Raw genomic sequence first — 25,269 nt, forward strand, 5'->3', positions numbered from 1 at the left:
CTTACCCTACAGTGAAGGTCGTAAATGTGTTAGATGCTACCAGGGTTAATGCTGTTGGATAGACCATGTTGTTGAGCAGCATAGTGGACAAAAGCAAAGTGTGAAGGTTTGGGGCACTATTGATTATAACATGCAAACTTGCCTTCTATGTATTCAGAGCAATCTGGGCAACAACCACTACATGAGACAGGCTTTAGAGTTAGTCACTGCCCCTCCTTTAAAGCTCCACATGCCATATTTCAAGAGAATAAAACATGGTTACATGCTGTGAGGAATGTGAGAGTCTTCCTCAAAAAGTGACTGATACCATTGTATTCTTGGCCTGCACATTCACCTGACATATCGCCCATTGAACATGCCTGGCATGTGGTCTGGCAACAACTTGTTCGTACTGGCACTCCTGCAACCACTTTCAATGCTTTGTGGACATGACTACAAACGATGTGACAGTGTGTATGATAGCAGCACACCCAGAGAGCCTCTTTGATTCCCTGTCACGACATCCAGAGGCTTTGATTGCAGCATGTGATGGCTTCATCCCATACTCAATTTTCATGATCCGAGTGCATATACCTTTCTGAAATTCTAACCATTTGTGTATTAAAATGACCATCTGTGGTATAAATGTCATTGTAATAGCATGCCTTTTTTCTGTGTTGCAATTTTCACAAGTGTGTGTGTGTGTGTGTGTGTGTGTGTGTGTGTGTGTGTGTGTGTGTGTGTGTGTTTTTGAGAGAGAGAGAGAGAGTGAGAGAGAGAGAGAAATTTGTTCTACCAGAGCTGTGGAATTCTTAGAGAAATGAAATTTGGCACTCATGGGTCATACTATGACAATTTGCTGAATGTGGAAGATGCTCCAAACTCAGCCAGCTTCAATTTTGTTTTGTTTGAAATTTGAACAGAAAGTTCCTTGGAGTCTCGCATCAACTTCTACCAAATTTCATTTCCATTTTTAACTTGAGGTAGGTACAAGAGCCATTTTCACAAGAATCACGTTCTTCAGAGCTCAAAATGAGTGAAAAAAGTTTTGCATGTTATTGTTCCCATCCTAATACTTAGATCATGCAATTTGCCATCCTGACACAGTGTTTTGTGCAGAGTACAGACATAACGTAATTGAAGTTCAGAAAATAATGTTCACGGGACAATCTGTCTTCAAACGTCTGTGAAAAATTTTCCCCATGTTATAACATGAATAAAAGGCACTGAAACCATCATTTCTCACTGCACTGTCTGTCTGCCATTTTTAAAGAGAGACATTGCCATAGGCATTGATTTCTGATCTTCATTAGTGCTACATTCATATTCTGTGCAATGTTGTGAATGGACTGCAAGTTGCTGAATCGTAATTGTATGAGGTCATAAGACAGTCCTAACTATCCTATAAGTACATTGTATGTTTCTCTGAATACAGAATGTTAAATTACAGTAGTAACAACAATATAAGGAAAAGATAGATTGCTACCTACCGTAAAGATGACATGTTAAATTGCAGACAGGAACAACGAAAAGACACTTACATATTAGCTTTTGGCCACAGTCTTCATCAAAAAAGGAAACACACACACACACACACACACACACACACACACACACACTCATTCAAACAAGAAAGCACACCTCATACACTCAAAACTGCCATCTCCGGCAGATTGGACTGGAATGCAGCTATCATGTGGAATGGAAGCAGCAATCTGGAGAGCGGCGGGAATTGGAAGGAATAATAGTGTATAAGTGAGGTGCGAGAGGAACTCTGTGTGGGGGAGTATGCAGGGATTAGAATGCTGACAAGTGCAGTGTCAGGAGGTTGTGGGAAAGGGAGGTGCGGAGACGGAGTGAAAAAGAAGAGGAGCAGGAAAGATGGGTGGGTGCATTGGCAGAGGGTGGCACACAAACAAGGTGGGAGACAAGCATAGGGAGGAAGTGATAGGATAAGGGGAGTTGGGTGGAAACTATTGGGTGAAAGGTGTAGAGACAGTAGATTACTGTAGATGGAGGCCAGACTAATTTCGTGAACAGGGAATGTGTTGTAACGCTAACACCCATCTGCACAGTTCAGAAAAGTGGGTGGTAAATGGGAGGATCTAGATGGCGCGGGTTGTCCCCCACCAGTTTTCCTGAACTGCGCAGGTGGGAGTTAACCTTTAAACACGTTCTCCACTCGCAAAATTATCCTGGCCTCAACCTATGGTAACCTACTCTCCCTACAATCTCCATCCAACAGTTTCCATCCTCCTCTGTCCTGTCATTTCCTCCCTATTCTCGTCTCCAACTCTCTTTGTGTGCTGTCCTCTGCCAACACATGTGCCCATCTTTCCCCTTCTCACTCCTCTCCTTGTTTGATTCCCATTCCCTTCCCAACCCCCACCCCCACCCCCACCCGTCCCCACCTCATTTTCCCACAGCCTCGCAATGCTGTGCCTGTTGGCAGTCTAATCCCTGCACGCTCTGCCAAAATGTGTTCTTCTCTCCCTCCACCCAAACTTCGTTATCCTTTCCCCTTCCCACTCCCCCCCAGATTGCTCCTTCTGTCCTACGTAAGTCATGTCATGTATGTGTGAGGTGTGCTTGCTTCTGTGACTGAATTTGTGTGTGTGTGTGTGTGTGTGTGTGTGTGTGTGTGTTTTTTTTGGTATTCTGATGAAGGCTGCGACTGAAAGTAAATGTGTGTCTTTTCATTGCTCCTGTCTGCAACGTAAACATGTCATCTTTATGGTAAGTAGCAATCTATCTTTTTCTTGTATAGTTGATATTCCAACCTGGAGTTCTGTTGCAGTAATAATAATAAAAAATCATATAAATGATGTGTGTGTTAATTACCGGACAGTGTCTGTGTTTAAGCAGATCCATGAAACGTCAGTGTTACATTTTGAATCACCAGAAATAGAGTTACAGTGATTTATCTTGTCAGTTGTAAATATATTTTCATTACACCTTACCGGTTTCATCTTCAGAAGGCTACAAAATTAGACTTATTAAAAGTCTTTAGACCTTGGCTATACATTTATGTGAAGTATACTACAAGAATTTATGTAATGTTGTTTTAACAATTGACAATATCTGCTTCACAGAAGCATAATGCCATGGTATGTCCAAAAAGTACATATTGTATGTAATTCAGTTACTGTAAGTTGTCAATCTATGTTGACAGCTGACAACTGCATTTTATTCTGAAAAATATATACTATAGTTTCTGAAAATCACCACCATGAATAAAAGATAATTTATGTATTATGAATCTTTCAAATTGGCAAGTTTCTATATTAAGTAACCAGAGTGTACATTTAATAACATAGATATAATTTTGTCCCAAAAGGCACAGTACTTCATTTACACAAACCACAACATTTTGCAGTAATATTATGTAAAAATACAACATAAGAATACATTTGCAAATACCGTACAAAAATATTCAGATACACACACTTCACACTTGGTGTTATTAAACAAGCATAAAGTAATATTGAACTGAATCAATAAAATTGAAAGCAAATATAATTTTAAAAAACCTATAACACTCTAAAATGGACACATATTAAGTACTCCACAGGTGGAAAATCTCCATCACAGTAAGACGCAATGGCTTCCCAAAATTGAGGATTTTTCATGTTCCTGTTCGGAGGAAAGTGGCACTTGTGAAAATAGCTCCAGTACCTGCACAAAGTGATAGTTGGAGTTGATACTAGGCAGAAGTTCATACAGGTCCCTTATATATGAGGTTCATTCAAATGAAACCCGGTTAGTGCATCTACCTTTGCCTTACACGTAAGGTGGCACCATGTAACTGCAGGTATGGTGGCACCATGTATTGGTAGAGAGACTGACATGTGTGAACCATTTGAGGTTTCATAGCTCCAGTGTGGTTTCATGCCTTAGAGAAGGTGGTCACACAAGTTATCATCCATTACCAAACATGCAGCCGAGTAAGCTGGAACAACGAGGAGTGATTCAATTTTTGGCTGTAAAAGGTATCAGTGGATGAAGGCTATGAAAGGTATCCACGGATGAAGGCTGTGAATGGTGAGTACAGTTTGAGTCATTCAAGTGTTGTGGAATGGCAGAAACGATTTGTGGAGGGCACCAGTCACTGGAAGACGATGCTCGTCCTGGACAGGCTCATCGTGTCATCATACCGGAAATTGTTGCAGAAGTGATTGCGTTGGTCTTGGACATCTGCAGAATCACTGTGGACGAGATCCATTGGTTGCTGGGTATTAGCACCATAATGCACCAACACTTGAACTTTCGAAAACTCTGTGTGTAGTAGGTTTCCCACCAAATGACTGCCGAACAGCGCAATACTCCAATGGTGCAGACTTTGAGTTATGTGCAACATTATCATGAGGAGGAATACAGCTTTCTGTCACGTATTGTCACGGCCGACGAAGCATGGTGTCACCATTTTGAACTGGAAAGCAAGTGTCAGAGCAAGCAGTGGAAACACGTGACTTCACCACCTCCAAAGAAATCAAAGGCCATGCACACCAGTTCTGCTAAGGTCATGATGTCCTTTTTTGGCCGGAAGGGCCCACTGCTTGTCGAGTTCCTGGAATGGGGAACCACCATCAATGCCCAGCGTTATCAAGCCACTTTACAGAACCTGAGACGAGCCATCAAGTCAAAACGCCAAGGCATGTTGTCCAATGGCGTTATCCTTCTGCATGACAAGGCCCACCCATACTCCGCCAGTGCGGTGAAGACGACATTGGAGCAGTTTCGGTGGGAAACACTGGAACATCCTCCGTACAGTCCCGACCTTTCACTGTATCACTTTCATGTGTTTGGACCTCTAAAACAAGCTATTCACGGACATTGATTCGCAATGGATGACAAAGTGTGTGACTGGGTCCAGGCCTGGATCTGACAGCAGCCTACTAGCTGCTTCAAGCATGGGATCGACCGGCTAGTATCGCAATGAGATAAATGTGCCAACAGTTTTGCCAACTATTTTTGAGTATGTGTACTGTGTATAACTACAGTTTTGAGTTAATAAAATTGTTACTGTTACTTCACACTAGTGACCGGGCTTCATTTGAATGCCCCTTATAAATTTTGTACTAATTTGAACAAAATTGAAGATGTTGGAGGTGGAATCCATAGGTCACACATGAGTTGTTATCTGTGAAAGAATACGAGTGGGGGGGGGGGGGGGGGGTGAGCTGCTTTGGAACTAGGGTGCGGGAGGGAACTCTATAACAGCTGTGTAGAAATTTAAATGAAATGTTATACACACATGAATAAATGCCAGAAAATTCCATGAGGGTGGGGGGATTATCAAGATGGTAACATGTATAAATAATCAAGAAGACAAGTATCAGTACTGAATCCACAGTTTTCAGGATTAGTGTGCTGATTAGTAACTGCCAAATTACCCATTGGATTATATAGCTGGCTCACAGCCAATTGCAAGTTTCAAGTCTGTTATTACATTTCTGATTGTGAAACGGGCTGAGCAGCTATAACTTCTTAGTGTTTCTTCTTCTCTGGTAATAAATGGCATGACATGTTATATACCATTGGAAAGCTGAGAAGTCAATCTATTAAGTGGTGTACAAAACACTGAATTTCTATTGATAATTTGTGAGTTACAAGAAATCATTTCCCAGTTTCATAGGTTTATCACCCCCCTCCCCCCGCCCTTCTTCCACTCCCAGTCCCATCAAGAAAATGCTCTCCAGAAATTGTCTAGTGCACAAAGCAAGAAAGAAGAAAAGTGATACATGGTATGAGTGTGAGAAATGTCTAATAGAAAGGATAGATTTACAAAGAATTCCTGTGAAAAAATTGTATAATTTTGCAAAAAGTGTGCAAGACAAAATATGCAGATTTTTGTAAATTTAAATAGGAAATATGGGGTCAACTACAGGGAAAAATATTAGTAAGTCAGTGGGTTAACATTTCACCACAGAGGATAGGGTGGAAATGGGAGTAAGAAATATGTAAATGTAATTACTCTATTTTACACTAAGAAGTACATTTGCGCACTTTTCCTCTCTAATATAAGGTTATGATAATTGAGCAATGCCAGTGAATTGGCAACTGTGGATATGTTATGTAATTGAACTGATGAAAAGAAGTTATTGTTTCTTAAATGAAATGTAGTGTTTAATGAATATTTGCTTTATGTATTTTTATTATTGCTTCAGTGATATTGAAAGACATTGTTTTTTTTATTTGAAGGGCTCTAAAAGCCGAGGGAGTGAAGAAAAAGGGTCAGCTTCAAAAAAGAGTAGGTTGGATGGAAGTTCAAAAAGCAAAACTTCCGATTCCTCAGTGGATTACTATGTGCAAGTGCCCCGGAACACTGTTGACAGACTTGTTACTGCAGTTTCTAAGAAAATGGAGTATTATTTGGGATGTGACTGGCTGCATGAAGTTTCCATTACAATTAGGAAAACCAAGCAAACCAACATTCCTAATGAACGGTAAGTTGAAACTTCAAGCTTTGCAGTGCAGTTAATGCACTATTTCAGTACCTTCTGTTGTTCATAAAACTGTATGTTTCAAATGGGGGGAAAAAGTCAGCCATAGGTTTGATATGCTGATTCATGTTATCATTTTCTCCCTTTGTATAGTGCTTGCGAAGTCGTGTCTAATATTGTAAGATCCCCAACTATGATAGCAGCACGTTAAGCACTTATTTAGAGTCTTTCCACAACTGTAATAATATTAGTTGTTGACACTGATCATTATGAATTAACCTTTTAGGTCACAACTATTTTGGTGAAAGTAGGTCTGATTCCTCTTCCATACTTAACCCATACACAGTAGTAATATCTGAAATGAAATCATTTGTTTGTGCGTTTATAGGGAATTATCTGTATATTTATCTACCCTTTGCTGATTTTGAAGAGCCTTTTCCACTGACCCCAGAATGGGGCTGGCTGCATCCAGTTCCATTCAACCATAATCTGTAGTAGGACTTTCATGGTTTTGTCTGTCCATCATTTCATTAGTCTACCAAGTAGTTGTATTTCTTTTTGTCTTCCAACAAGCACTGTATTCAGTTGTACAAGCCCCATCTCCTACCCATCAGAGACTTATTACATTTGTTTTCTGGACAGTTTCTGGGTGCCATATCAATTGTACCAGTTTCTGGTTCCTCTTTTGACTTGAGTCATCAGCATCTTATATTCAAGTATAGATGCATACAAATAATTTAAAATATTGGTGAAGAACAACTTGACATAATAAAAGTGAGTAGTCAAGAAATATCAGTTAATGTACAAAAGTAAGAAAAAGTTCCTGTCGTGCCACTATTACTTAAACAACATTTAAAAGGAAGAGATTGTGAAGAAAATAGAGAAAAAGTGAAAGAATGACAAAAGGTTATTCTTGTAGATAACATGCAGGGACTCTTAGCTTGAAAACAGAAAATTTATATGTAAAAAGTATAATATACATAAGACTCACTATTATTAAGTTATAAATGACAAATCAGTGAACTTAATATCATACTCTGAAAGTGTTCTTGAGAATACAACACTGGCATCTCCAGAGGCATATAGAGGTGAACATCAGTGAAACATTTTGGTTTAAGGCAGATATTGGAACAAAGGACACCTTGTTTTCTATTCAGGTCTTAGTACAAAAAAGTCTTGACAAGAAATTGTATGCATTATATATTACAAGAAGGCACCAGCCACTTTTAAGCATTGGATCCTTAATAATCAGTTTAAACTCACAGGGTACTACAGTGAACAAATCAGCATAACTGAAGAACTGTACTGAAACTAAAAGCCCCATTGGAGGTTGATGGTCGTATTTCAGATGACATCAAAATACAAAATGGTGACAGATAAAAGGTTGAATAACATCTGTTACACAGATAACATAGAATTCTGTCAGTTCTTTCTAAATAGAGTTATTGTCTCTAGCCAAAATTTGGACTTCAGAAAATCAAAAAATAAAATTGTGGCCATTAGCAAGAAGAGAAACAAAAACATGATTATCAGTTGTGGTGGGGATGTGCTTCAGAGAGCCAGAAAAATGAAGTAGTTAAGATTCCGACCTAAAAATGGGGTCATGATTAAGAGATAAAAACTAAAAATCGGCATTTAAAAACATTTGACTTGTAATTGTTATCTGCATTGACTTATAAACAGCAAACTATAGGGAAACATACTTCCTGCTGGTCACCAGTCTTTTATAACAAAATGTTAGCAGAAGAAGAAGAAAAGTAAAAGTAATGAAAGTCGTTGGATCAAGAAAAACAGTTGTCTGAGGAGCAGTTAAAATTAGAGTAGGAAAGCAAAAAGTTAGGAAGTAAGATCAAACATCATTTGCAAAGACAAATTTCTACATTACAGAATATAATTATATTCAAATATGCATATAAATAAGGAAGCTGCATGTAAAAAATAATTATCTGTGGAAATCATACATGGGCCTTGGAAAAATCAGAATACAATTTAAATGCGATGTTAAATTAGGATATACAAAATAAGTGAACCATTGAAGAGCTGTTAGTAAAAATATTCATGGAAAGATTTATAAAAAAACCTTTAGAAGTAGTGAAACATGTGCTAAGGAGGTATCAGGACTTTTTAATTTGTTATGGAATGGGCCAGTAGAGAGAGAAGCAATTGCAGAAGACAATAAAGGTTAGAATATGTAGATTGGTGTGGAGGAGATAAAAATGAGTAATAAAATTGTATTAGTCTGTTTTAGTCTGTTTTATTTCTCTTCCTTCCACATGGCTCTCCACCCCACCCGCCTTACCCTCACCTGCCCACCTTACCCTCACCTGCCCGCCTTACCCCCACCCCTAGAATGAATGTTCTGTTGTAGTAGATGTGTCACCTTGAGAGACATGTGTTTGGTCTTCTGTCATTTCTCTAAAGGAACAGAGTGGGAGTTATTGTAAGGATTAACATATGACATGTTTTGTCAGCCTGTTGTAAATATAACAAATACAGCAGACACAAAAATGTATTTGTTTTTATAAACATAAAATAGTGCTAATTACATAATGTTATAGAATGTTATGTTGTCACTCATCCTGTGTGTGGAAAAATAATCTGTCAGAAAAAAAAGAAAAAGAAAAAAAAGATGGATTCCATATATAAATATTGTTGCTGTGATAGGAGTGCTTGTTATTTGTTGCACATCATACTTCACATTTTCAGTACCTGTAACAAGTACATTTATACTATAAAAGCATTAAGAGAGGTATAAAAACAAAGGAAATGTAATTATTTATTTATGTGAGCCCTGCAGTTTTTTGCTAACTAATGTTAGCATTCAGTATTTGCCTGCACTTCATAAACACCCAAAGTTGATTTAAGATTTGTTCACAAGGTTAATATTTCCTGACTGCTGCGCAGTTTCATTCATTGATAAATGTAATATACTGTGACATTGACCATATCGCTGTGTACAACAGAATGATACAACACTACTCAAATCAAACTGTGTTGTTCTGTGACACAAGAACAACAGCATGGCTGCAGTGAATAAAAATTTATTCTTTTTCCATGTTCAAGTGAACAACAGGAAAGTTTGACACAAACATAGAAACAATCTAGGTACTGATAGAAGCAGTTGCTGACAATAAATATGAACACAATATGAGAGAAAGTGCCTGCTGCATTGTACTTGTAAAGAAGAGAGGGTGCAGCAGATTCTGTGCTGTGTGCATGAGCCACGTGGCCCACAGCAGGCAGGTTATAGCACTCCTCCCCCTTGGGGAGAGGACATACTGTTGATGCGGCCATGGGGACGGCAGTTGAAACATCCACTGCCTCTGTAGTGGCCACTGCAGGCCGCAGCGGTAGGAGATTCTGGGCCGGAAGTGGTGAGTAGGGGCGGAACCTATAAATAGGCTTCAGATAAATCAATTGTGGAGAAAACTGGTCCCGGTCGAGTTAACTTAACAACTTGTCTGGGTGGGGCAAAGGGTAGATGTCAATGATAGATGGATCATTAACTAAAACTTCAGAGTCACTGCGGAGGTGCAGCTGACCAGTCGTTTTTTAAACAATCGATTTAATAGGCTGTATAACCCCCAATGATGTCAGCCAGTCCAAGTCGGGATTTCATTTGACGACATAGGAGACAATCTGAGCAACCCTCTTAGATTGTTTGCAGATGAAACAGTCATTTTCTGTCTTGTAAAGTCATCAGATGAGCAAAACCAACTGCAAAATGATTTAAGCAAGACCTCTGTATGGTGCAAAATGTGCCAATTGGTTCTAATTAATGAAAAATGTGAAGTCACCCACACAAATACCAAAAGCAGTTCGCTAAATTTTGGTTGTGCAGTAAATCACACGTATCTAAAAGCTGCAAATTCAGTTAAATACTTAACAACTAAAATTACAAATAACTGAATCTGTAATGATCACATAGATAGTGTTGTGGGTAAAGACTGTGATTAATCGGCAGAACACACAGAAAGTGCAAGAGACTGCTTACACCATGCATGTCCGCCCTCTGGTGGAATGTTGCTGTGCGATGTAGGCTCCACATCAGATGGAACCATTAGAGGACATTGAAAAAGTTCAAAAAAGAACATTGAAAAAGTTCAAAGAAGGGTTGCTCCTTTTGTATTATCTTGAAATAGGGGAGAGAGTGCCATGGACATGATATGTGAATTGGGGTGGCAATCATTAAAGCAAAGCTGTTTTTCATTTCAGCCGGATCTTCTCATAAAATTTTAACCACCAGCTTTCTCCTCTGATTGCGGAAATAGTCTGTTGGTGTTCACCTACGTAGGGAGAAATGATAATTATGATGAAATAAGACAAATCAGAGCTCATACAAAAAGATCTTATTGCTTGTTTTTCCTGCACATTTTTTGAGAGTGGAATGGTAGAGAAATAGATTGAAGGCGCTTCGATGAACCCTCTGCCTGGCACTTAATTGTGAATTGCAGAGGAATTGTGTAGCTGTAGATGTAGATCACGCAAAGCCACCGGAATAAGGCAAGCACAGAAAAAGCACACCTGTGCCATAGGTTTCATGGTAACATGGGGCGCAAAGTTAGTGGCACAACCTAACCCATTCAAGAAGAGAGAGGAGAACTCAAACACAGGGATACTAAAAGGGACATGGTCAGAAACGAGGTGCACAGTATCAGAGATGGAGAAACCAAAAGTGTTGAAAGTGTCTAGACCAAACAAATATGCTTTGTCAGAATCTCCAGTATAACAATAATTAAAAAAATCAAGGAACAAACCACAGATTTTTACATAGTGGGAACCGTAAATTGTCTCAAAACTGTAATATGCCAAATGTCGAGTAACTGGAGACAATGCCAGAAATCCCAAATCCACATAAGTTTGCGAGTTCAGTAAACTCAAAACTGCAACTGTGTTCTTTTACTGTCTGAGCACTTTTTCCATCACTCACGCTCTGATAAACAGTTTGTCATGATTTGCAAGCACTGAAGACACACAATTGAGATCCCTGTCCATGTTCACAGGAGGGGGTTGGGAATGGCATACAGACACTATATGTCCTTCTTTTTTCCTACTATTCTTGCAAATTGCCAGTGCTTAGGGCACACGACCTTGTCATGTTACACAAAACAGTATATGTAAGAAGGAAGTGCAGAGTGCTGCCGTTGTTGTTGTTGTTGTTGTTGTTGTTGTTGTTGTTGTGGTTGTTTGGTATGTTTCTGCCCAGTGTGTCTCAGAAAGCCCTGTTTCTATGGTTGCTGTGTCATCCCTGATCCCCCCTCCCGAGAACTGACTGATGCCTGGTGACCAGGAACACAAAGCCTGGGTCTGGTCACCAGCAGCAATAGAGAATTAATGCTTCAACCAGAGATGGATCTCACACTGTGGTGAGTGTTGATACACCTCTTTGTCAGGAGCCAACCAAATGTTGGTGCACAGGCCATAGAATCCACATAGGAATCATGATGAGTGTTGGTTTGGCCACTAAAGTCCTGTAGGATTGGTGGGGCTGTTACAATGATGAGAGAATGCTACATGTGTTGCGGTGACATGCCAGCATTTACAGTGATAATTTGACAACAACCTACACATTTCGTCAAATAAGTGACTCAAGATTCCTGGAGTGGGGGGTAACTGGGACAACAACTGGTAGATCTGTGGAGAAATACAAGGAAGGTACAAAGCCTCACACATGTTTGCATCAATCACAGCAAAAGTGAGGAAGTTTTATGGAAGCCACTTCTCATAAGCCTCCAAGATTTCAGCAGCATTGTCATAAGGGGAATGGGGGGTGAGTATGCCAATGGCGTGGAAGCTTGAGTAGTCAATGTGGCCGATAAGTTCATTATAGCAACTGTAAGAGCCTATTGTTGCTCAAGGAGAGATTGGAGCACTGCCTCCATGGGCAGAAGAACCAGAGGAACAACCAAATAGACTAAGTATGCGGAAGGGAAAACCAACCTTGTCACCAATTGTATAGTACTGTAAGATGTAAACAACAGCATATTTACAATGAACCAAAGTTTATTTTTCTTCCACAAACAAGTGAACAACAGATGAGAATAAAGACATGAACTGAAAATGATCCAGGTACTGATACAAGTAATTGCTGACAGTAAGCACGAAAACAATATGAGAGTGAGTATCTGCTGCCCTGCACTTGCAAAGAGGAGCCAAAGTACAGCCTAATGAAGAAAACGGGCCATTTTTGGAAGAAAAAGGTGGTGTTGACTTTGCAAAAGCAGTCACAAAGTTCGCAATCAAAACTTTTTTTGCTAACTGTAAATTTCAAAGGCCTGAGGCTTTGTTTATTATTACTCATTTAGCATGACAACCTTTTAAATTTGTGCTTCTAATCATTTTAAAAAAGATGTGAATTTCAATAAAAATAGGCATGAATTTTGCAAAAAATGGAAGTGAATTTTGCCAAAAATAGATACCACATTTTCCAGTTCCGTCCCTATTATAATCCATTCACTACATGTTGTCTGATGACATGTTACTGCTTTTCGTTCAGTTTCTCAGCAGTAGAAGTGACAGCGAGAATTCAATAGAATTAGTGCACTGTGCTCCATTTGGTAATCCTAGTTTACTGTCTACCTGACTGCCAATCACAAAATTATAACAACTGCTCCATATGTACAAATAATTAAATTAGTCATGTTGATTTTCTTTTTACTTGCTGTCTAACGTTTTGCAGGAGTCAGCGTTGTGCAATGCTGGAATCAAATCAATTTGTGGAGCGACTTCTGCATGTTGTGTTCCTCGAGGGCCCAGATCGGACGACTACTGCTCAAGGCTTAGCTCTAGATGTACTGGCATGGGTAGCATCTGTGCGACTGTCAAGGTTGCGGAGCGCCCGTGGAAGAATTGAAAGCCACACCCAGCAACTGGAGTTTGTGTATATGGTTGAAAAGTACCTTAGCCGATTGGTGCAGAGCTGCCTCTTACTTTCTGGGCGCAGCGTTGCACGCAAATGTGTGAAGTTGATAATCATTTGCAGCGAGTAAGTATTCATTCCAGCTTGGTGTTAAATGTCTACAATACAACATTTTGTTTGTGGCTTTTGATCAGTGTGAATGATTGATTTATAATTGTTTAATTTCAGGTAGATAGTTTTCTGGCTCGCAGATATCATTCACAGTTGGTTGAGAATGAGAATTAATCATTCCCTCACAGAAAGGGGCACATATCTTATATTCTCAGTTGTTTTGTCACACACTTTTTACACATGATAACAATTTTTAGTACTGTAGAAGGTGTTATTTGTTAAAATAATTTGGAAATGTCATAACTTGTTGGCTTTAGGGATGATTATCAGACTGCAGGTGCAGAAGTTTGATATTGATTCCATCCCAAACTCACTTCTGGCTCTTCATATGAAATGCGGGGCACAGTGAGAGACTTGTTGGGACTCATGTCGAGTTACAAAGACATTTTGTAAGAATGTAGAACACTAGACTAACAAAAAGAATTTTCAGCCTTATAAAACAGAGCGAAAATGGTTTAAGGGCCGGCCGAAGTGGCCGTGCGGTTAAAGGTGCTGCAGTCTGGAACCGCAAGACCGCTACGGTCGCAGGTTCGAATCCTGCCTCGGGCATGGATGTTTGTGATGTCCTTAGGTTAGTTAGGTTTAACTAGTTCTAAGTTCTAGGGGACTAATGACCTCAGCAGTAGAGTCCCATAGTGCTCAGAGCCATTTGAACCATTTTTTTTTTTGGTTTAAGGATTATGAGCTGTTCTTACCAAGGTAAGAGTTGAAGAGGAGGCTGTATTCCAAAGAGACAAATTTAAATAATAGATGATTGTGTAAGATTGGGGAGGAGCCAGTAAAGAAAAGTGTTTCTTCGCAGAAAGGCAGAACAGAGGAGTCAGCAAAAGGATGAAGAAATACTGGCAGGACTTGTTTAGTATTGTAATTTAAAATAATGTAGATACTGTCAGAGATGTTCTACAGATGGCATAAACATAATGTGAATGAATAATCTAACAAGTGAAAGAGATTTGTGATCTGGTCTCTTTCTGAGTTGAAGTATTCAATTTTTTTCATTATTAGAGAAACAGAACTTGTTTCTGTATGTGTAGAATTGTGTATACTAATGCTAAATATATAGTAATATACAGTACAAAAAGTTACTTTCTGTGTACTGTCTTATTTTCTTTGTAGCATTGTTAGTGCTTTTGTCGGCTTCTGTGCATTGCTCATGTGCTGTTTTAAAACTCTTTAATATGTCCTTACTTTATAGCAAACAGATGAAACACAAGACTGCTTATGCACTTTTATACCTGTACAATTAGAAATAGCTCCATTAGTAATTGATAAGAGAAAAACAAAAATGACAAATGAAAGTTACTACATGTGTTGGAATAAGGAAAAATCACTAGTATAATAAAATAATGGAAAACAGGTCATTTTTACGTGTTGACATTTTTCCTTTGACCTTTGTCTCAAAATTCGTGGTATCTCATACTTGTATCAACCTCATGTTATCTTTTGCTGTGTGTAAATTTCGTCTCTCTCTCAGCAGGGTAGTGCGTGATGCATTGTTTGTTATTTTATTTATTTGTCTATAAAATATTGACTTCTTTTTCCAGAGGTATGAAAAATGCTTCTGATGGTGGAAATGCGAGGTTTGACACATCAGTATTACAAGCACTTATAGACTGGTTACCTGTCATAAGCTGCTGTCAGACTGCGGGAGCACTCCGCTGGTTCCTGTTGTTACTGACAAGAGTGTTACCTTTTGATAACACTGGAGCCGCTGCCCAACAATGCGTCACTCTGCTCCAGCAAGTGGCACAGGAGATGAACACCCGCACAAATCCTTTCCATCTCTTGCTTCGTACCAGGTTTGTTTATTTTGGAAAGTCACTGTAACACTCCCAGTCTAAAAAGTAAAATATACTATGAATATTAACCATCACCAATAAAGGAAAATTTTAAGACAAGCAGTTTTAAACCCATTGTATTGTTACAAGAGTATTCAACAAAATAATAATTGCGAGAATTCCTCTGCACTGGCATTCTCAGATTAAAAGCTTTGATTTTCTTGTGGGATCACATTTGGGTCAAATCAGTAGCAATACACAGAGGCAGAAAAAAATAACTTTATGACACTTTCTGTGTTATTTTTGCCAGATTCTGTGTTTGGTGTCTATTATTATTATTATTTTCTGGTTGCTTATTTTTGAAGCACCTGGGGCCTGTGAACACAAGACATGCAAAGATCTGAGGCCATAAGAGTTGTTAGCCTAATTTGAAGGCGCAATCCAGTGTGTTTTAGTTTTATCCTTCACCCTTGCCCGAAGCAGTTTGCTCACCATGTTTTCAGCAGCATGTTGGTTTCATCACCAAACATTCCTTTTCCCACAGTAATGAAGAAATATTTTAATTTGGAAGAGAGATATTAGTTTTATTCAGCAACAGTGCCGTCCTCAATGTTATCATGCAGCAACTTGTACCACAAACAATGTGGCATCAATTAAATTACATATTTTCATAGTAAACACATAAATCAGTATGGCACTTGCTTGGTTTGTTTCTCTCGGTGAATCACAGTAGAGAATGCCTTGCAGTCATGTCCTGGCAGTACAACAGATTACTGTGATTGTATGCTCCAATATTATTTTTACTTTGCTGTGGGTGTTATGTTGGTCGTGAGTTGGCAAAACGAATGGATATGATTCCATAAGAAGCAATCAGTTGTATTATTTGTGCAGCACGATTTTTCTGTCTGACATCACGTCATATATCGTGATTAGTTGATACAAGTGAACCAAGCAGAGAACATGATATGTGTTTGCAAAAAATGCTGTATTTGGCAGTTTTATAGAAGATGTCTACAATATGTGTCACTTTTTTGTATGCTATATTCAAAAGTGTTGGGAAATTTGAAGTTGGAAGTAAAGTGTTTTGTTGCCGCATCATAGTGTGGTACATGGGAAATGAAGTGTCATTATAAGATTATACAGGTACCTTAGCCTTGAGGAGAAAATAAGTCAAAATTTAATTTCAGATTTCAGTAACTATCAGTTATGGGCTTCAGTAAATGCCTAGTCTGATATACATAACATTTTTGTGCTGGAAAATTTTGCAACATTTCATAAAAATCCTCGTCGCTGAAAACTGCCAATTTTGTTTACTTTTTGCATTATTGTTTCCGCAAAATCTTCCTGTCCATAGCAATATAGCATTCTGTACTTCTTGTTTTTAATAATCTGGTTTCGTCATTTATGGCTGCTAATGTAATGCTATCTTCACGACTGATGATGGTATGGCATTCTGTTGATGAAAGTAGACTTTAAATGAATTGGTCCTGAAGATCTCAGTGGAGGCAGTCATTGAAATATTGAGATTTTACTTAGCTTTGGTGCAGTTAAAAACTTGGCATTTTTAGAGCTCTGTTGAGAGTATTGAAGTTGAAAGTGTCCTGTCAACAGTCCTCTACAAGTTGTGTGTCCTTGTTTAATGTATTGGGTATTCTGCTGGATAGGAGCATCATTTGTGCACAATACTTTGACATCATGACTCATTATCTGCATTGGGTGCGACTTGAGACTAATTTTCGAGTGGAACGGGTTCATTATTTATACCTAAAGTCACCTCCCTCCTCTGTCGGTTCCAAGTGTTGTGTGTGCAGCCTGCTCCTACTAGAAGCATTCGTACACATTCCTTCTGTGGTCCTGCACACCATTCCGCACGTTGAAGTTCTATTTTCAGTCCAGGACATTTCTAGGTGTTTCCTCTGCAGTCCACTTCCACTAGAAGCTTTCTTAAGCATGCCCTCTTCAGTCAACTGTGCCAGGCTGAACACTGGCATTCTGTCTTCAGTCCTGCACACTGTCAATGTGCTGATGTCCTGTTTTCGGTCCAGTGTGGTTCTAACATTTCCCTTTATGTTCTGTTCCCTCTAGAAGTGTTCTTACACATTCCCTCTTCGGCTTGGTGCACCCGGCCAAGTGCTGAAGTTTTGTCTTCTGTCCAGTACACCTGTCCATGTGTGACCGAAGCTTATTTTCTGTGTGAGTGCCAATATTATGAACAGACAGAAGGTGTACCCATGGGCAGCCTTCTGTCTCCAATGGTTGCCAATATATTCATGGAGATATTTGAGGAGGTAGCATTAGAGCTGGCTATATACAAACCCACTTGCTTCTTCAGGTATGTGGATGATACCTTTGTGATCTGGTCTCACTCAGGATATACTCAGTGAGTTTCTGGAATACCTTAACTCATGCCATTCAGATACTAAGTTCACTATGGAACTGGAAAATGATGACTGGCTGCCATTTCTGGGTGTACTTGTCAAAAGAAGACCAGATGTATGGCCAGATGTATTGCAAACCTACAGCCAGCAGCTGTCATCACACAGCACAGAAGAATGGAGTTCTGAAGACATTGGTCCACAATGTACACATCTTGTCAGACCAAAGTACTTTGGCAGCAGGAATATAGCATCTAAGATCAGTGTTCTGCAGAAATGGATGCATGGCCAAACAGATTCAGAAGGCCCTTCAACCAGCCACTCCACCATACAGTCTAGAAGAAGAGCAAGGCGAAGCAAAGAGGTGGCATACCTGCCCTGTGTGGAATCTGTTTGTGCCAAACTCAGCAGCACTCTCAGGAAGCGTAACATAGTGAGTGTTCTGTCCACCTACCCAAATAAGAGGACTATTGGGAAATGTGAAAATGACCTGTAGACTACAAAAAACAAGGAATTTATGAAATAATATAGGAATAGATAGATTACCACTTACTGTTCAGATGTCATGTTGAGTTGAAGACAAGTACAAGTAAAAGGCACTTACACATAAGCTTTGGCCACATTCTTCTTCAGAAAGAGAAACACACCATTCATTCACACATGACAACCAACTCCATTATCACGGACCAGAATGCAACTATCACGTGGAATGCTAGCAGCAGTCTGGAGGGGGCAGGGAAGAGGAAAGGTTAGCATTGTATGGGCGGATAGAGAAAGTAATGCTGTCTGGTGGAAAGTGCAGGGACTAGAATGCCAACAGGCTCAACGTCAGGAGGTTGTGGGGCAGGGAGGTAGAAAAAACGGAATGAAAAAGGATAGGAGTGGGGAAAGATGAACAGGTGCATTGGCAGAGGGCAGTAATCAAAGAGGGTGGGAGATAAGAATGAGGAGGAGGTGATGGGTCAAGGGAGTGGAAACTGTTGGGTGGAGGATGCGGGGACAATGTATTACCTTAGGTTGAGGCTGAGATGATTACAGGAGGGAGAACGGTTTGTAAGGATTACTCCTATCTCCGCAGCAGTTTGTAAAAATTGGTGGTGGAGGGGAGGATCACTTGGTGTTCCTCACCCAAAGCGCCACCTTCCTGGACATGGACTTCCTCCACTCTGATGACACCATCCTCCCCTCTGCTCGCATGAAAGCCACCGACCACCAACAGTACCTGCATTTCAACAGCTGTCATCCCTTCCACACCAAAAAATCCCTTCCATTCAGTCTAACCGCATGGGGACATTGTATCTGCACTGATGAGAATTCCCTTGCCCTGTATGCTGAGGGTCTCACCAAGGTCTTCGCAGACAGGCACTATCCACCAGACCTAGTCTGCATGCCATTTCCCCTCACACCCCAAATCCTCCCACCACCCTGAAGAACCAGCCACAAAGGAATGCCCCATTTGTCACCAAACACCACTCTGATAGCATCCTCCACCAGGGTTTTGATTACCTATCATCATGCCCTGAATTGGGGACATCCTATCCAAGACCCCTACCACCCCTCGTAAAGTTGTTGTTCCATTGCCCACTCAACCTTGACAGCATCCTAGTCCACCCCTATGCTGCTCCCAATCCCAACCATTTCCAACAAGGGTCATATCCCTGTGGAAAACACAGTGCAAGACCTGCCCAATCCACTCACGCAGCACTTCCTATTTCCATCCTATACCAGTTCTGCTGCAATCATTACACATCTTTTTTTATATTGCTGTGACTACCAACCAGATGTCCACCAGGACATATGGCCACTGCCAAATTATGGCCAAGAGCAAAGTAGATCATCCTGTGGCACAACATGCAGCTAAACATAACTTGCTTGATTTCAATGGTTGCTTCACAACGTGGATAATCTGGATCCTTTCCTCCATAACCAGCTTTTTTGGGTTATGCAGATGGAATTATGTTACAACACTTGCTCCATTCCCATAATTGTCTCAACCTGCAGTAACTTACTGTCCTTACATCCTTCGCCCAACGGTTTCCACCATCTCTGTCCTATCACCTCCCCTCATTCTCGTCTCTGACCCTCTGCCAATGCACCAGCCCGTCTTTCCCCATTCCTCTCCTTTTTCACTCCATTTCCCCACCTCCCTTTCCCACACAACCTCCTGATGCTGCACTTACTGACATTCTAATCCCTGCACACTCCACCAGACAGCATTTCTCTCTCCCTCCACCCTTACATTATTATCCTTCCCACTTCACACCCCGTCCAGACTGCTGCTTCCATTCCACATGATAGTTGCGTTCTGGTTTGAGATGCCAGAGTTGGCTTGCTCGTGTGAATGAATGGTGTGTGTTTCTGTTTCTCTTTCTGATGAAGGCTGTGGCCAAAAGCTTGTGTGTTAGTGTCTTTTAATTGCCTGTCTGCAACTTAATGTCGTCTTTCCAGTAAGTAGCAATCATCTTTTCCTAGATTGTTGATATTCCAACCTGGCGTCTCCATTGTTTGAATTTATGATATACATTGTCAATGTGGCATGTTGTACATTGCTCAAACAACTAGGCCAGGGTGTGTCAGATGCAAAGGACATCAGAGGCACATCTATCTAAGACAGGCAACTAAATCATCCATTTCCAAACACTGTCTGGAAATCAATCATTCCATGAACGTTGATGAAACCAGGTTTCTCATACACACCCCACAGATATAGGGCCAGTGTTATAAGAGAGTCTGTAGAGATAAAGGTGACGGAAAACCTGTTGAATCATGACTCTGGTACCGACTCAATAGTCTTGGATCATTCACTGAAGTTGCTGACAATGCAACAGTGGCAGCAGTAGAACACCACAAAAAGAGAAACTGGGAGTGCAGACATGGGGAACAGTCACCAGACAGAGTACCAGATGCACCAGATTGAAAATGGAATGTTGCAGGATGCTTCTTGTGGGAATGGACTGCAAGGGAAACACCTAGAACCACACTGGACTGAAAACAGAATGCCAGCACTTGGCCTGGTGCAACAGATCGAAGAGGGAACGCCAAAGGACGCTTGTTGTGGGAACAAGCTGAGAACAAAATGCCTGGAACCAACCATGGAGAAGGAAGGCCTTAGGTGTAAAGACTGGACACGTCCACTCGATGAGGAGTGTCATGTAACGCCTGAAAAATTGTGTACAAATGACACTGATATCTAGCAGGATACGTGACACTTCGAGATGCTGACAGATCACTGGAAAAGCCTGAAGAATTACGTGTCAAAAATTGCACTTTAATGGCTGACAGTAGTTTCTCTTGGTGATTAGTTAATTTAAAAATTTTAGTAAGACTCATTGTATTGACCTTTGTTAATTTTTTTCTGTCCTCCTAGGTTTGGGCTCTATAGCACACCATTTGAACCAGAATTGTTTGACACAGAACCACCACCACCTGCTAAATTTTCGTCAGTACCAATCACTTATGCTACAGTTGTGAGTGGTGAAATGGGCAATGCTGTAGGTGGCAATGGTGGTGGCGGTGGAGGTGCAGGAAGTGGAGGTGGTGGCGGAGGCAGTGGAGGAAATGGTGGTGGGGCTGGAGGTGGCGGTGGAGCAGGAGGAGGTGGTGGTGGTGGTACTTCGTCTGCCAGCACTCCAGCAGCCTCAGCAGCTGCATTCTCAGCAGATGTTCTGGATTTGCGAGAACTGCTTACGACGTCAGGTAATTAATTCAGAACTGAATTCGTATTATTTACTGTGTGTTATTCCTATTTTACAGAATTATCAGAGCGGTACAGCAAAATACAGAATATAATTACATGGAACAGCAATATATCATGCACTTAATTAGGGATTGGTTAATGATTGTGGCTGTACACTCCAAAAAATCATGAATGCAGTTCTTGAAGTTGAAGTGACATTCTTGAGGTCACTTCATATGCTGACTTGTTAGCTGTTAAAGATATTCCTTTACAAAACTATCCTTGTAAGGCCAAACAGTGTAGGGTTATTGGATTGCTTGATGGTCAGTAATGGGCTATAATTTCAGTTGAAACAAAACCATTTTCTTCTGTGAAGAGAGTAGTGCGCCATTTTCGTGAAGTCTACCTTTAATGTGAGCAGTCAACATCAGTCGTTGGGGAAACATCATGAGTGGAGCGGGGGGGAGGGGGGGGGGTGGGACGTCTTATGTCTTGGCTAACCTTACTGTTAGAAATTGATACCACTGTCTATAAACAACAGAAGGATGAACATTCATGTGCTTTGCTACCTATGAGGTAACCCAGACTTGATAGTGGGTATGTCTGGTCAACCTCAGGTCCGCATTCGCTGTATGGCTGCAGCAGCAACACTACCTCTCCATGATTGCTTGTGGGTACCTATTTGTTGTTTTATAGTTGCTGACGGATGGTTAAACATGCACTTGTGTTGAAGATCCAGCGTTTTTGCAGAGATCCTTTTTTCTGAGCTAGTTCATGGAGTTTGGGGAGCCATGTTTAATGGACGCATAATAGGGTACTTGACTGTTTTTTGGATGTTGTCACAAGTGATTAATTATGTAATTTTATTCCTCTAACATGCTTTTTTCCTCTTGAATTTCAGTATTCTTTTATAAAAATGGAAATGAAATTAAAATAATTCGAAAGCGTGCTGAAACATCCATTTGAGTCATGTGATGCCTGTGACAGCACTGGCTAGCTCGCTGTTCCTACTGTCATAACTGTTATTCACAGTGATGTCTTATTTTGGAATTTATGTTTTGGAAAATGGGTTACAAATTGTGTGTAGTACCATTCTGTACAGATACATGTATAAAATCTCCTGAAAAGTTGTCCTTGAGTGTTCCAGAGAATGAGAACATGTGTAAAATGTGGTTGCATTGTACTGGCAAATTGCCAAAATGTTGACACACAAGTTCACTAGCTTAATTCCAAATGTGTTGCATTGTAAGGTTAACATTAACTTACCTCCAAGATACGCTCTCCCACTGTTACTGTAAAGTATAGTGCCATTCAACGAAATTAAACTCCTAGTGAAAATTGCCATTTTTCCCAGCTACACCTCAATTATTCAGTAGCTCGGTGTCGCTGAATTTTGTAAGATGATGTCCATAGATGGCAGGCTCGAATCTAACCTGAAAGAACATTTTAACTTATTTATAAAACAACCCTACAGTCCTCTTACATAAAAAACAAATCACAGTTACAAAACTTCAACACACCAATCATAAACAGAATATTATTGTGTTTCCTTGCTGTTTACATGTGCTTACGTTTGCAATTGGTTTTCATATACGCCACGTTCAGAAATGTATTTTCTGGTTAATGTGACCACTTCATTAGAAAAAATGTTTTATCTTTGCACTGTCCAGCTAGGATCCTTATTGTTTAAACTTTCGCAGCTACATCATCTTTCATAAATATGAAGTAAGTCTCCTTCAGACACTAACTTTAGTTTTCACCCACAAACATCTCAGCCCTTATGTTTGTGTCCCTTGCATGTTGTACACACTTCACATCTCTCCACATAACCTCATCATCCTACACTTCGTTGTACTGGTGCATATGGTAATATCTTCACTACTAACAATACTTTTCAAAAAAGTGAATTGTTTGTTCACAAAGTAAGTGCATTTATGCTCTGTTGTTCATGTCTCAGAGTAAGACGAATGTGAAGCTATACATAATACATCCCACAATCAAAACATTTGTTACAGTCAGTCCTTGTTAATGCTAATTTTGTATTTCATGTAAAACTTTTTAAAAATATATAAGACCCTTCCAGAATTTGAACATGTGACCTCTTCATCAGCAGTCAGATGTGCTACCTGTTGAACTACCAAACTACTCCTGTGTACAGTATCTCTGCTGAGTGTCTTCTACAGAGGAAATCGGCATTAAGTTTTGCCAAGAATAATTTTATTGTGCTTTGGGTCGTAGCTCACAATTGATAGTCAGCAATCTAGGTATAATATATGGGCACATTTGCAAAAGTTCTACAATTCCTTAGTTTTGAGTGAGTTTAACGGTGTTGTGGGGAGCAGGGAAAAGGACGTTCTTTGTTGAACATGTTGCGCTCAAATGGATGGAGCTCAAACGCATCAACGTTTGCAAAGTTTGCACTATCAGCTTTCACAAAATTCCTTTCTGTTGTCACTTAAAAGTTGTAACTGTGTTTTCCATCACTAAATAGCTTAACTGTTTCCAGAAAAAGTGTGTAAAAACCTTGTAACTTCAGCTAACACTCCTATAAGACACATATAGCTTCATCTTAGTCCTAATCTGTGCCATCACCAGAGCATCCGCCAATAATTGAACATTTTCGATCACATGACCAGATCTTGATTTTTAAGCTTTAATTACATAAAAATAAAAGATATTTTGTGAGAATATTGGCCGTAAATGCTATATAAATGTTATAATCAAAGAATAACAACAATCCAAACCATATTTTTAAGGTGAGAAAATAGCATATTGATTTGCTGACTGCTGAGAGGTGAATGCACAATACAAAATGTGTAGGAAACTTTGTTTGGCTACATACCCAGGACTCTGAAAAATTCAAAAAATATCCGAATCTGAATCAGACCTGTTCCCAATGATTCGTCGTCACTGTCAGTTCTGTAAACTATACCTCAGTGTTATTTGACTATATCGCCAGCTGCTAATACAAGCCAGGTGACTGAGGTATTTTACAGTTATTTAATATTTAAATTTATGAAATGTTAAAATGCCATTATTGGAAAACAATCAGTAAAAGAAATTATAACAACAGGACCAATTTAAAAAAAAAAATTTTTTTCCTAGTTAATTCAAAATTCAAGGCCAACTTTGTTGTATTATGCTTCATAGCACTTCATGGAGTAATTATTTTCTCTCTTTTTATAGTTGGAGGTCAAGGACCAGATTCGAAGTTTACACAATTACGGCTGAAGGGATTATCATCAAATCACTATTTGAAAGGTCTGCTTGAAGTGGAACCTCTGCATTTCACATGCCACGCAGCAAGTGATGGTACAAAAATGGAAAAAATAGATCAAGGCAAGTATTGCTGAAGAGCCTGTTTTTAATTTAGTAAAACATATATAAAAGCTGAAATAAAACTTTAACATTGGTTGTTTGTTTTATTCTTCAGGTTCATCTGGATTTACAATGCCAATTCCCGCTGGAAATATGGGGAATTTTGATGTTACTAACTTTATTGTATCAAACAGTGGCACTAAAAAGGCAGACAATGAATTTGTAAGTATGAGTTAATTATAAATAAAATCTTGAACATGGTTAAAGTGAAATATTGGAAACAGTGCACACTGTTGAAGGTTTATTGCCACTAAGAACTTGGAAAAATCTTGCAGTGTATCAAGAGATGCCATTGTAAGTTCTTAGTTTTAAATTATTATCATGAGCAGTGTGAGGTGGTGACAGGCTTAAAGTCTTCAAAAAATTTCGTTCTTTTACTTATCGCAGTGTCGTGTGTATAAAACAAATTTTCAACAAATTTATGAAGATTACATTTATATATTTGGTCATTATATATGATGGAAGACTATTCTGGGTTGCAAGGAATGTGTTTAAGGCTACATTCCCATTCAGACATCTATAAACAGCAATGTGAAAATTATGTGTAATTAGGGATATGTTTCAGCCAGAAAAATTAGCTTGTGCCATTTTGTGTGGCACTGACTAGGCA

At 39.7% G+C, this 25,269-nt stretch overlaps 1 protein-coding gene across 1 annotated transcript in view; it reads left to right on the forward strand.

The window, feature by feature from the left end:
- The window catches only part of LOC124607387 (baculoviral IAP repeat-containing protein 6), a 315,981-nt gene that overhangs the window by 74,039 nt on the left and 216,673 nt on the right, over positions 1 to 25,269 (forward strand). The window contains exons 15-21 of the mRNA XM_047139740.1: positions 6,181 to 6,425; positions 13,102 to 13,407; positions 14,997 to 15,251; positions 20,973 to 21,124; positions 21,197 to 21,301; positions 24,468 to 24,620; positions 24,715 to 24,821. Coding sequence (XP_046995696.1) covers positions 6,181 to 6,425; positions 13,102 to 13,407; positions 14,997 to 15,251; positions 20,973 to 21,124; positions 21,197 to 21,301; positions 24,468 to 24,620; positions 24,715 to 24,821 — 1,323 coding nt within the window. The remainder of the gene's footprint in view (positions 1 to 6,180; positions 6,426 to 13,101; positions 13,408 to 14,996; positions 15,252 to 20,972; positions 21,125 to 21,196; positions 21,302 to 24,467; positions 24,621 to 24,714; positions 24,822 to 25,269) is intronic.

Source organism: Schistocerca americana, chromosome 1, assembly GCF_021461395.2.
Source record: "Schistocerca americana isolate TAMUIC-IGC-003095 chromosome 1, iqSchAmer2.1, whole genome shotgun sequence".
NCBI lineage: Eukaryota > Metazoa > Arthropoda > Insecta > Orthoptera > Acrididae > Schistocerca > Schistocerca americana.